A 12,632-nucleotide genomic window follows, 5' to 3' on the forward strand; every position below is an offset into this window, starting at 1 on the left:
CAGCTAGGAAAACTTAGAGAAACATTCAGGAATCCACGAGGAGGACAAGAAGCTGAAAGACCAATGGGAACTGCGTCACTAGTGGAGGAGTGACTCAGGCAGGGAACAGTCAGTACCACCGATTGCTTAGACCCAGGATCCCTGCCTGCCACAGGCCTCTTTCCTATGCGCTGGCTACTGCTGCTCTCTCCCTAGCACTGAGTCCCTGGGTTGTGCAGGCAGTTAATGCACTTGGCTGCTAACTGAAACGCTGGAGGTTCAAGTCCACCCAGAGGTACCTTGAAGAAAGGCCTGGCAATCTACTTCTGAAAAGTCAGCCATTGAAAACCCTATGGAGCACAGTTTTACTCTGACATGCAAGGGTCACCATGAGTGGGAATCAACTTGATGGCAACGGGTTTCCCCAGTGCTATCGTTTCATGGGCACCTGTAGGCTATCCTGGGGGCATCGGGAAGCCTGCTCACAGGCTGAATGGGGCCCTGTGGACTCACCACCCCAAGTTTCAGTGGCCATCAGCCCTGAGTTTCACCCTGGGGAAATGTCTGAGGCGCTGTCCCTAATGATTTCACACCTTCTTGGACTGCAAGTGCTTCCTCTGAGGCCAGTGGCGTCACTAGGGGGGTGTGGACCACACTGGGCAACACTGTCAGAGAGGGTGATACCAACATGACTGTCTGTAAAAATACCCCTGTACTTAATTATAACAACAAAAAGTTTTTCATAAGCCCAGCTTACATACCTGCCAGGCTAAAACACTACGCTAATTTTCTTTTTGAACCTTCTGATGTGTTCTGGTCAGAGCTGTCGTTATTACCCAGTTACAAGGAGGCTTCGAATCATGTGGTTCTGTCTGCAGGCGTGACAAGCAGCATTGTCGTTGCTGCTGCTGGTGGCGTTATAGTCACTGATTTTGTCAACTTTTCTGGTGTTTTAGCTACAATATTGTGGTAATTAGTATTTGTAAACCTATATCAATCTATATTAATGAAGTAGTAATTAAAGGAAAAGGAGTGATACATGGGAATTACGACTTACCAGTAACATTAGTACAAAAAACATCCCTGAAGATTCTGTATGGTCTGGTACTGGAGGAGATCCGTGGCGGGGTGACACCGTGAGTTACTGCACTGGGTGACAACCCTAGTGACGCCACTGTCTGAGGCAGCCGAAAACTGGCAAACCTCTTAAACATTTTTTTTTTTCCTAAGATTCTAATGACCAAAATAGAAAAATAAAATAGAAATTAAACACTCAGAACAAAATCCACATTTTTACCAGATCTACTTTTATTTCCGAAGGAAGTTCTTATTATAGTATTTACTTTTGTTTATATACAAGTCCTTCACATTTGTGTTTAAAATGCACAGACCTCCCTTAATTCTCTTGTTCCTGCTTAAATTAGCTGTTATTTTACAATACAAAAAATACCAAAAATTGCAGTCCTAAATGTATGTATAACACCCACAACCCCCAGCAATGAAATAGTTTACAATACTTACTCTGTATTTACATGGGTGCAAGAGATGCTAAATTATACATATTAACAAACTAAGCCCGAGTCCAAACAAAAAAACTGTAAGTAACTAAAACAAAAACGTTTCCAGAGCCAGAATTAGTTCAACGAAAACAGGCTTCACTAGTGTTTAGAATGTTTGTGCACAAACTCGGAGTTACTAAAAGTCGATTCCGTTATTGCCTTTAAGAGAGAAGGCAGCGGTTTTTCTCTCCGCTCCAAATCAGCCCCTGCAGACAGAGTGTTTACTAGTGTGACTGGCTCACTGGGGAAAATGGCTCTTGATGGGCCTGGCTGTCTAGAAACCATCCTCTGCAGGTTTTTATGGTTTGGGCCAAGTCTGGCAAACTGGGTAAATATTTCAGACAAGAGCCAGTGCATACCCCAAGGACAGGAGGCCTCTGTGCTTGGTTCAGTCCTTCAGGGGGCCAATTCTCATAGAAATGTCCATGACCAGGGAAGACCTGGAATGACAGGGGTTTGAGGAGCTGGATTTTGTTGTAACTCTAAAAGGCTTCTTTTTCATCTTGGTCACTGCCCTAACATTAGCACAGGTTAGTAAGTGCTTAGTAAATGTTTGTTGAACGAATGCACGAATGCAGGAAACGGAAGGATTACAGGTGTTCGTAAGAACACCTCCCCCCACCCCCTCCCCAAATACACTCCACTAAGTTAAAAGACCAAGACTTGCATTGAAAGGTATCTTTTTTTCTACAGATAGTGCTCTGGTCTTTTAATCTGCCCCTGATTCCCCAGTGCATCTCCAACCTTGCACCTCGGGGCTCCTCACAGATACTCCAGAATTGTCCTTTTGCCGACAGTCTTCTGTTTAGGGCTGCGTTTCCTCTGCAGTCTCAGGGCTGGTTAGCTCAGGAGGTATGGCTGCCTTCTTGCTACACCGCCTCCCACCTTTCATAGGTGATCCCCTGCAGGGACACAGGCTTCTCCCCAAACTGTGTGCAGGGAGGGAGGATGGGACGGACAGGCGTTTGGGGTTGGCTATGGAGTGTGAAATTCTCCATGGGGAAACAGGAGCTACTTATTAACCAACTAGCCATGCAATCCCACCCCTGCTTTTCAGTACCCAAAGACAATTCTTAGTAGAAACTATGGTCCTGGGAAACCGTCATTAAAAAGTTAGATAAAACCACAACAAAATGCAGCTGGACAAAGCCTTTTTTTTGGCAAGTCTGATTTCTACAGGCTATAGTCTTTGAATTTAAAGACTAACAGACACACTTCTAAGGACGAGCTTGGTTGTCCTCACCATCCAGTGCCCAGAGCCTGGCAGCCGGTTCCACAATGCACTTGTTGACCCAATCACAGAGACAGAGGTGACAGAGGCTATTGCTTCCTTTGCGTCTCCTCACTGACTGCTCTTCAAACAGACTCACTTCATCATATGTGTGATCCCTGTTTTAAGTGACCTAATTGGAGCCAGATGCACTTGAACACATCAACACATGGGGACGCATTTCTTGGCTCAGTTGTTAACATATCAGGGCCTAACGAGGGGACTTTGCAGAACTTGGATGTCCAGTATATGGCACCAAAACATAACGGGTGAAACTCAGACATCGTTACATTTAATAAAAATACATTAAGATATTTTTCTGTCATATGTACACTCTGAATGTCTGAACATTCTGGACACTACTGTATAGTTATATACAAGTCCAAGATCAATGTTCTCATGACTATTTTAATTTATATACAGGCTCTCCTGTGACATGCAGGCTCTTCTCCAAAGTTGCCCGATAATGACCCGTCCTCCTTAGTAACTGGCTCTAAGCAGAGCCCCCCTTTCTCCCAGCCACTGCTTTCCTCTGCCCAGAGCCTGGAGGAGGCTGCTTGCTGTTGGCTGCAAAGGAGAAGCAGGGATTCAGCTGTCTGCCCATCGCTGGGGCAGAGCTGAACTTCACTTGCTCCTTCCCTCCTTCTAAAAAATAAACATTATCTGAAACAAAATAAAACAAAACAAAAAAGAAATAACCAGGTGGCTGTGGGTCAGTGTGTACATTATATCACGGCATAGGGCTGAAACCGGGAAGATACCTCTTTGGCAAAGGAAAGCTGGTTCTTTGAACGAATGAGGTTTTTCCTTGAGGGAGGACAACCCTCAGTGGCCTCCCTCTTTCTCTGCCAAGAGGCCTGGTGGTAAGCAGGGGGGTAGAAGGGCCAGTCCACTGCAGGCGCCATGTACCTTCTAAAGCAGGGATGTGGGGAGCTCTTAAGAGGAGGGGTCTTTTCTAGAACCGTCTGCTCTTTAATGTGATGTGAAAAAAGCAGCTTTTTGTGAGGTGAATCTCAAAGAAGAGGTGTTCTGTGCATCAGATAGTGTTTCATGGTTTTCAAAAATCTCCTTGAAAACATCTTTCTAGGGAATTGTTCACAGGTGTAGGGTATTGGGGAGGAGATGATGTTTCCTCTCTGAACACCGCATTTAAAGGTGAAGTGCTGTACTTTTTGCTCTTTTGGGTATTAATTTCTCCAAATTCACAAGCTTCAGAACTGCTGTCCAGAAGTCTTTCCCAATAGGGTAATGCCAGAGAAGTCTAGGTTTTGAAGCAGAAGAGAGATTTTGGGAGGCTGCTGTGTAATGCCAGCATACAGAGCACCAGAGACTGGGAGAGCATGACATCCAGGCAGGGCCCTGTGGGAGAAAAGCAAGTCACAGCCCCAGCCCCAGCCCCCCTTAAATTTGGTCATTTTCCGTTTGGCATAGTTCTCCCTCCTCGGCCATTTTTTCCATGTGCTTTTCTTCTATGTTGGTGTTCACCTGCCCTCTCTTCAGCCACCACCTTGGTCTGGGAAGGAGGGTGGGCAGACCAAGCCCCTTTTTAGGGGACAGAGGGCAAATTGTGCCAGGCCCTTCTTCAGGCTCTGGGCAGGTTCTGCCTGACAACAGGAGACTGTCCCTCTCCTGGCGCAGTCTGATTCCACCTCGGCCTGGGAATGACCCACGAGTTGAGGGCAGGCGAAGGCAGCACAGAGTCACTCTGTGTCCAGGGGTCCCAAGTGATCTCAATGTTCTTTTCTAGACAGGTAACAGGAGCAGGTCCCTCCTCCCGCTGTGTGTCCTGGCAGGAGGGGCCCAGAGGGACACGGAGGTGGGGGACAAGGGAGGCACATGGGAACCACGCCTTATATACAGTGAGCATGCTGACCACAAGTGAAACAGGAGCTTTCACAGTTCATTTCTGCTTTCCTCTCAGTTCCTGCGGCTCGGTGAAACGTTCCTTGGGGTGAGAAAATTCTTTCCTAGCTGCAAATTAGATTTTAGAAAAAGAGCAGATTGCCAATGGTAGCTATTTAAATTTTACAAGAATGTAGGTATGCAATTATGTAAAAACTTAGGCTTACTAACTCGCCAACTGCTAGATCTATTTAAAGTCTAGGCACTTAGTGTGTGTGTGTATGAGAGAGAGAAAGAGAGAGAGAATTTCAAGTGGATTAAGACTAAATTAATCAAATTGCTTTAGAAAACTACCTATTATATCAGTTTACATTCTAAGTAACACTGCTGACCTTGACGTTAAAATAGCCCCCTTCTATCTAGTTTGATATGATTCAAAAGAGATGGACCCTTATTAATTCTCAACTAGAAAAAAGCTACTCCCTGGACGAGAGATATCTGCCTAAATTGTGCAAGAATAAATAGCACATCTTTTAAAAAAGATAGCAGGCTTCAGATGAAAACAAGTTCATTCATCTGAATAGTTTTTAAAAGACCATGTTCAAGAACAACTGATGACTAAGTCTACGTGTAAACACTACATCTTTTGTTTTTTTGCACAGTTGAGACAGTCTCAAGAACAGTTTTCCATGAGGGCACCTGAGTGTCATTCCTATCTCTCTCCCTGGCTCTACTCCGGCCTCCTCTGGCAACAACTGGGTCATATCTGGATCTGTGATTAAATCAATTATTTCCTATGCGAAAGTAAAAGGTTAGGTGCTGGGACCCGGTGGAAGAAACCGTCAAAGAAAGCTTGTGATCATGCAGATGAGTTGGCTGCTGAGTGTCTCCAGCCTTCCGCCCGCTGGCACCGCTGCTCCCTGCCTGCTCCCTCCCCTGCAGACGGCTCAGGTAGGACACACGCTGCTCCCTGGCTCGCTCACCGCTCAGGGGAGAGTCTCTAGCCCCAGCATCAAATGCAGGTTCCTGGCTGTGCAGGGGGCTGCTGCTTCCGGTTTCTCACTGCTCCTGACTTCTCTTTGTACACTATGGGCATCTGCTGAGAAATGTCCACCAGGGCGCTGGCCACTGCGAGACCTGAGAACACACAAAGGGAGCACGTTAAGAGCAGCTTGCTCCCCCTCCCCCATTCTTATCAGTGTTTACTATTTTCAGAAAAAGGATCAGAAACAGTTCCTATTTATATGGAACAGGTAAGGATGCACACTGATAGTTTTGCCCCCAGGCTATATGATCTCTTCTGGGCTCCATCATTTGGTAATACTAAGAGATCCAAACCATCCAGACATTCCACACAACATCATACTGACTCGCTATATTAACTGAGCTGAATAATCAAGAATGACTAGAACGCTGAAGCCCTAGTAAAGATAAATGCACTCCAGAGGGGCAGGAAGTAAACTGTATGACGATACAGGGGCCTGCCATATCTGTTTCAGTGGGAGCAATTTCTCTTGTCAAAATCTGTAATCACAGAGCAGCTTGCTTTATAAAAGAAATTAAAAAATTCTTTTCACATCTCCGTGGTGCAAAAAAACACACAAGGTATACAGGTAAAGTCTTATGTCTACCCTGTCCCCCTCTCTGCCCTTCCCCCTCCATCCAAGTAACCTCTTTCGTTAGTTTTTATATATCCTTTCAGGGTTTCTTTACACAAATACATTCTCCTACCACGCCCAACTTTTTACACAGAAGGTGTAGCCTGCTTCTCAGCAGACCAATGAAGCAAACTGCTCTGCCTGGTGGTAGGAATAGTCAAGAGATTGCAGACAGGCTCCAGGTGGTAAATCTCCCTGCCTCCAAAAGGGTACCACGAAAGAGCATCCCTCCTTTTGAGAAGACTCAGACCCATCCCACACTGCTCAGTCAGCATCAGTTCTTTTTAAACCTATACCATGGTATAGGCCAGGGAAGACTACGGGGCCAGGCTCTGGGTTAACAAGGTGCTTTGACCTCCCTGTGCCTGAGTCTCCTCATTTGTAAAATGGGGGTAACAATAGCACAGGGTTACTGTGAGGAGTGAATCCATGGGAAGTACCCAGAACAGTAGCTGGCCTGCAGCAAGTGATCAATAACTATTCCCTTTCCCTTTCATGCCCACCACCACCTCCACCTCAGCTTTAGGGATGAGGTGGTTCTAGTTCCTCTTTGTATTACTAACTGATTAACTAAGGAGCCCTGGTGGTACAGTGGTTACAGTGATCGAATGCTAGCTGGAAGGTCGGCGGTTCAAAACCACCAGCGGTACCATGGGAGAAAGATGTGGCGGTCTGCTTCTGTAGAGATTTACAGCCTTGGAAACCTTATGGGGTTGCTATGGGTCAGAATTGACTCAACGACAGTGAGTTTTTTTTTTTTTTTTTTTAACTGATTAACTTGACATTTATTACGGAAGGCAAAGTTCTGGGGGAGTTGGATTCATAACGTGTGGAGACAGGACAGCCCAGGCTCAGATCCCTGCTGAGGCCCTCAGGAGCTGCTACTGGCTTGTTACTGTGCCTTGCTAAGCCTATAGAATAGGGGTGTAACTCTTAAGGGCAAAATACTACTATGTGAAGTGCTTGGTTTAGTGCCTGAAACGCAGTGGGGGATGCACACCAAGGAGTAACTGTCACAGCAAAGGCACAGTGGGTGCTATTTGGACATGTTATCAGGAGGGACCAGTCCCTGGAGAAGGACATCATGCTTGGTAAAGCAGAGGGTCTGCGAAAAAGAGGAAGACCCTTAACAAGACGGACTGACAGAGTGCTTGCAACAACGGAGCCAAGCAGAACAACAATTGTGAGGATGGCGCAAGACCAGACAGGGTTTCGTTCTGTTGTATACAGGGTCACTATGAGTCAGAACCGACTCCACAAGACCTAACAATAACACAAGCTGTAAAAATGTTCATGATAGTTATATGAAAAAAGAAAAAAAATTACATATGTACAATCATTTTGACTAGATTGCTGGTAAGAGTTGGAAAAGAAACAGGAAAAATGAACACTGTTGGGTATTAGGATGGTCGAACTGTGAGTAAATTTTGAAAAGGTTCCTTTATGTTGTTATAATCGTTGTTTATGCTTTGTACTTAAAATGGAATGCAGGAAGCAAGAGAAATGCTGTAGTGCTAGAAGCTTTGAGTGATAGCTGGAAGCCATGGGGTAGATGAGCGAGGAAGAGCATACAGAGTGAGGAGGGAGAAAGTTAAATTTAGGAGTCAGAAGAAGGAAAAAAGATGGGAAAGGAGCAGTTGGACACAAAGGGGGTCCAGAAATAGCAGCAGCAAAGGCAGGTGTGATTGGAAGCATCAACTACCACTGAGGCTGAGGAAGCAACGGACTGTGAAGAGAACCCTGGACTTTCGTTCTGGGAGGTGAATGGGGACCTCAGGAAAGAGTTTTGGGAATGTAAGTGACAATGGAATTATCTCACTGAATCCTTGCAATGATGAGAGGTAGGTGGTATTCCATATTACCTTTATCCCAAGTTTTTTAAGAAAGGGAAGTATCTAATACTCAGCTCCTTCACCGTCTAAGCCATGTTTGCCTCTGACCCTCATCTACTCACCTGACTGTCCAGGAGGAGGAATTCCACCAAGGCCTCGAGGGAGCCTCACAAACACAGAGAGGACAGCGGCTTTGTTGCCAAAACATGGCTCCAGTGCAATGGGCTTGGGAACAGTCTGGTGGAGGAAGACAAAGAATGACCTGAAGCTTTAACACACAGAGACAACTTAATGGCCATTCGGTGCTTACAAAGACCATCAATTTTAGGTATACAGAAAAAGATACATCACAGCTTTTTTTTTTTTAGCTTTTATTGAGCTTCAAGTGAACGTTTACAAATCAAGTCTGTCACATATAAGTTTATATACATCTTACTCCATACTCCCACTTGCTCTCCCCCTAATGAGTCAGCCCTTCCAGTCTCTCCTTTCGTGACAATTTTGCCAGCTTCCAACTCTCTACATCACAGCTTTCAAGATAATGAAAATGAAACTTTTTATGATTTTTATTTTTTAACTGAAAGTTTACAAATCAAGTCAGTATCTCACACAAAAACCCATATACACCTTGCTACACACTCCCAATTACTTTCCCCCTAATGAGACAGCCTGCTCTCTCCCTCCACTCTCTCTTTTTGTGTCCATTTCACCAGCTTCTAACCCCCTCCACCCTCTCATCCCCCCTCCAGGCAGGAGATGCCAATGTAGTTTCAAGTGTCCACCTGATCCAAGCAGCTCACTCTTCACCAGCATCCCTCTCCAACCCACTGTCCAGTCCAATCCATGTCTGAAGAGTTGGCTTCGGGAACGGTTCCTGTCCTGGGCCAACAGAAGTCTGGGGGCCATGACCACCAGGGTCCTTCTAGTCTCAGTAAGATCATGAAGTCTGGTCTTATGAGAATTTGGGGTATGCATCCCACTGTTCTCCTGCTCCCTCAGGGGTTCTCTGTTGTGTTCCCTGACAGGGCAGTCATCAGTTGTAACTGGGCACCATCTAGTTCTTCTGGTCTCAGGATGATGTGGTCTCTGATTCATGTGGCCCTTTCTGTCTCTTGGGTTCGTAATCGTCTTGTGTCCTTGGTGTTCTTCACTCTCCTTTGATTCAGGTGGGTTGAGACCAATTGATGCATCTTAGATGGCTGCTTGCTAGTGTTTAAGACCCCAGATGCCACTCTTCAAAGTGGGATGCAGAATGTTTTCTCAATAGTTTTTTTATGCCAATTGACTTAGATGTCCCCTGAAACCACGGTCCCCAGACCCCTGCCACGCTGGCCTTTGAAGCATTCAGTTTATTCAGGAAACTTCTTTGCTGTTGGCTTAGTCCAGTTGTGCTGACCTCCCCTGTATTGTGTGCTCTTTCCCTTCACCTAAGGTAGTTCCCATCTACTATCTAATTAGTGAATGCCCCTTTCTCACCCTCCCTCCCCCGTCTCATAACTACAAAAGAATGTTTTCTTCTCAGTTTAAACTACTTCTCAAGTTCTTATAATAGTGGTCTTATACAATATTTGTCCTTTTGCAACTGACTAATTTCACTCAGCATAATGCCTTCCAGGTTCCTCCATGTTATGAAATGTTTCACAGATTCCTCACTGTTCTTTATCGATGCGTAGTATTCCATTGTATGAATATACCATAATTTATTTATCCATTCATCCGTTGATGGGCAACTTGGTTGCTTCCATCTTTTTGTTATTGTAAACAGTGCTGCAATGAACATGGGTGTGCATACATCTGTTCGTGTAAAGGCTCTTATTTCTCTAGGATATATTCCAAGGAGCAGGATTGCTGGATTTGGCACTTTTGAAGGAAGTGCCAAATCGATTTCCAAAGTGGTTGTACCATTTGACATTCCCATCAGCAGTGTAGAAGTGTTCCAACCTCTCCACCGCCTCTCCAACATTTATTATTTTGTGTTTTTTGGATTAATGCCAGCCTTGTTGGAGTGAGATGAAATCTCATTGTAGTTCTGATCTGCATTTCTCTAATGGTTAATGATCGTGAACATTTCCTCATATATCTGTTAGCCACCTGAATGTCTTCTTTAGTGAAGTGTCTATTCATATCTTTTGCCCATTTTTTAATTGGGATATTTGTCTTTTTGCAGTTGAGTTTTTGCAGTATCATGCAGATTTTAGGGATCAGGCGCTGATCAGAAATGTCATAGCTAAAAACTTTTTCCCAGTCTGCAGGTAGTCTTTTTAGTCTTTTGGCAAAGTCTTTGGATTAGCATAGGTGTTTGATTTTTAGGAGCTCCCAGTTATCTAGTTTTTCTTCTGCATTCTTAATAATGTTTTGTATACTGTTTATGCCATGTATTAGGGCTCCTAGCATTGTCCCTATTTTTTCTTCAAGGACCTTTATCGTTTTAGATTTTATATTTAGGTCTTTGATCCATTTTGAGCTCATTTTTTGTGCATGGAGTGAGGTATGGGTCTTGTTTCAGAAAATGAAACATTTTTAAAGGTAGTAACAATCATTTAACATCAGTGAGAGGAAGAATATTGTCGGCTAACTGCCTTTGGTAGATACGTCAGACAATTCTGCATAGCTGGCTCAGACACAGATCCGGAAACATGGAGACGTTTTAAAACTGAAACTCTTTCAGCTGTCCTTGAGACACTATGCAGACCTGCCTGCCACTTGTAGGAGCTGGATGGCTGACCAAATGGATTTGTCGCCTACTCTTAGGATGCACTGGGCTCTGAAAAGTATGTCTTTATTTTCTTTTGCAGCCTTTGGATGTAGTTTTTAAAAGATGCTCTCTATATTAGTTTCTATTGTTTCCACAAACTTAGTTGCTTAAAGTAACACCCATTTATTATCTCACATTTCTGTAGGTCAGAAGTCCAGCTGGACTCTGAGGGTTTTCTGCTCAGGGTCTCACAAGACTGAAGTCAAGGTGTTGACCAGGCTGGGCTCTTATCTTTGAGAAGGGGAAGGGGAAGAATCCATTTCCAAGCTCATTCAAGTGGTTGACAAAATCCAGTTCCTTGAGGCTGTAGGTCTGAGGTCCCCATTTCCTTGCTTCCTGTCAGCCAGGGGCTGCTCTCTTCTCCTAGAGGCCACCCGCATTCCTTCTCACATGGCCCCCTCCACCTTCAAACCAGCGATGGTGCTTCCAGTCCTTCTCATGATTCCAATCTCTCTGGCTCCCTCTTCCATCACCAGCTGGAGAAAACTCTCTCCATGCCTCAAGGACATCTATTTTGGGATTTTTATTACATCTGTAAACTCCCTTTATAGCAACACTTGGAATAGAGTTTGACTGGATAAGCATGGGAACAGGAGTCTTAGTGGCCAACTTTAACTTTCTGCCTACCATAGTCCCCAGTATGTCATCAATCAATTTCTTTAATTTGGGTGAAGAAAATCATTACCGGTACCACTCTGGCTGAGGCACAAGGAATTGACTAAATGCGTGAAATGGCAGAAGTGGGGAAACCAGTTATGAGGCTACAACAATAATTTAGGTGAGGATGACAGTGGCCTAAATCGGGGTGGTAACAGTGATGGAGGCAGTGCCAGTTGTTGGGAAATATATGTATTTTTTTAAATAAAAAAAATTTTAAATTGCATTTTAAGTGAAAGCTTACAGTTCAAGTTAGTTTCTCACACAAAAATTTATATACACATTGTTATGTGACCTTAGTTGCTCTCCCTATAATGTGACAGCACACTCCTCCTTCCTACCCTGGATTTCCTGTGTCCGTTCAACCAGCTCCTGTCCCTTCCTTCCTTCTCATCTCGCCTCTGGACAGGAACTGCCCATTTAGTCTCAGGTATCTACTTGAGCTACGAAGCACACTTTTCACGACTATCATTTTATGTCTTATAGTCCAGTCTAATCTGTCTGAAGAGTTGGCTTTGGGAATGGTTTTAGTTTGGGGCTAACAGAGAGTTTGGGGGCCATCTCAGCCAGATGTTGGGAAATATTTCTGAAGACAAAGCCAAAAAGATCTGCTCATGGACTGGATGTCAAATAAGAAAATAAGAGCAAGAGTAAGACAAGGATAATTCTATGATTTTTGCCTGAGAAATTATAATGATGGAGGCGATATTTACAGAGTGAAGGAAGACATGCCAGAGGAGCAGGTCTGGCAAATAATATCCAGAGTTGGTTTTAAACATGTTAAGTTTGAGGTGCCTGTTAAGACATCCAAGTGGGGACATCAAACAAGCAACTGGATATGAGTCAGAGGCTCATGGCAGGAGATATGGGTGGAGAGGGTCATGGAGTTTAAATCCATGATAGATAAGATCACCAAGGGAATGGGCATAAGAGACATGAAAAGAGGCTCCAACATTGAGCCTGGAGTACAGCAGTGTTCAGTTTTGGGGAGATGAAGAGGATGGAGCAAAGAACACTGAGTAAGAACAGCCAGGTGGTATCTTGGAAGAAAAGACTAGTAAGCGTTTTAAGGAATAACCA

The 12,632-nt window shown here is 44.5% G+C and overlaps 1 protein-coding gene across 3 annotated transcripts in view; it reads right to left on the reverse strand.

The window, feature by feature from the left end:
• Positions 1-1,265: 1,265 nt before the first annotated feature.
• The window catches only part of ATRN (attractin), a 215,102-nt gene continuing 203,735 nt past the window's right edge, over positions 1,266-12,632 (reverse strand). For 2 of the 3 annotated variants that reach the window (XM_003411610.4, XM_023550062.2), the window contains exons 28-29: positions 8,263-8,377; positions 1,266-5,787 (exon numbers count right to left, since the gene is read on the reverse strand). In XM_003411610.4, coding sequence (XP_003411658.1) covers positions 5,663-5,787; positions 8,263-8,377 — 240 coding nt within the window. In that variant the 3' untranslated portion in view covers positions 1,266-5,662. Of the gene's footprint in view, positions 5,788-8,258; positions 8,378-12,632 lie in introns of all 3 variants that reach the window. The other variant, XM_064275832.1, reaches the window with a different exon arrangement.

The sequence above is a fragment of the Loxodonta africana genome, chromosome 24, assembly GCF_030014295.1.
Source record: "Loxodonta africana isolate mLoxAfr1 chromosome 24, mLoxAfr1.hap2, whole genome shotgun sequence".
Lineage (NCBI taxonomy): Eukaryota > Metazoa > Chordata > Mammalia > Proboscidea > Elephantidae > Loxodonta > Loxodonta africana.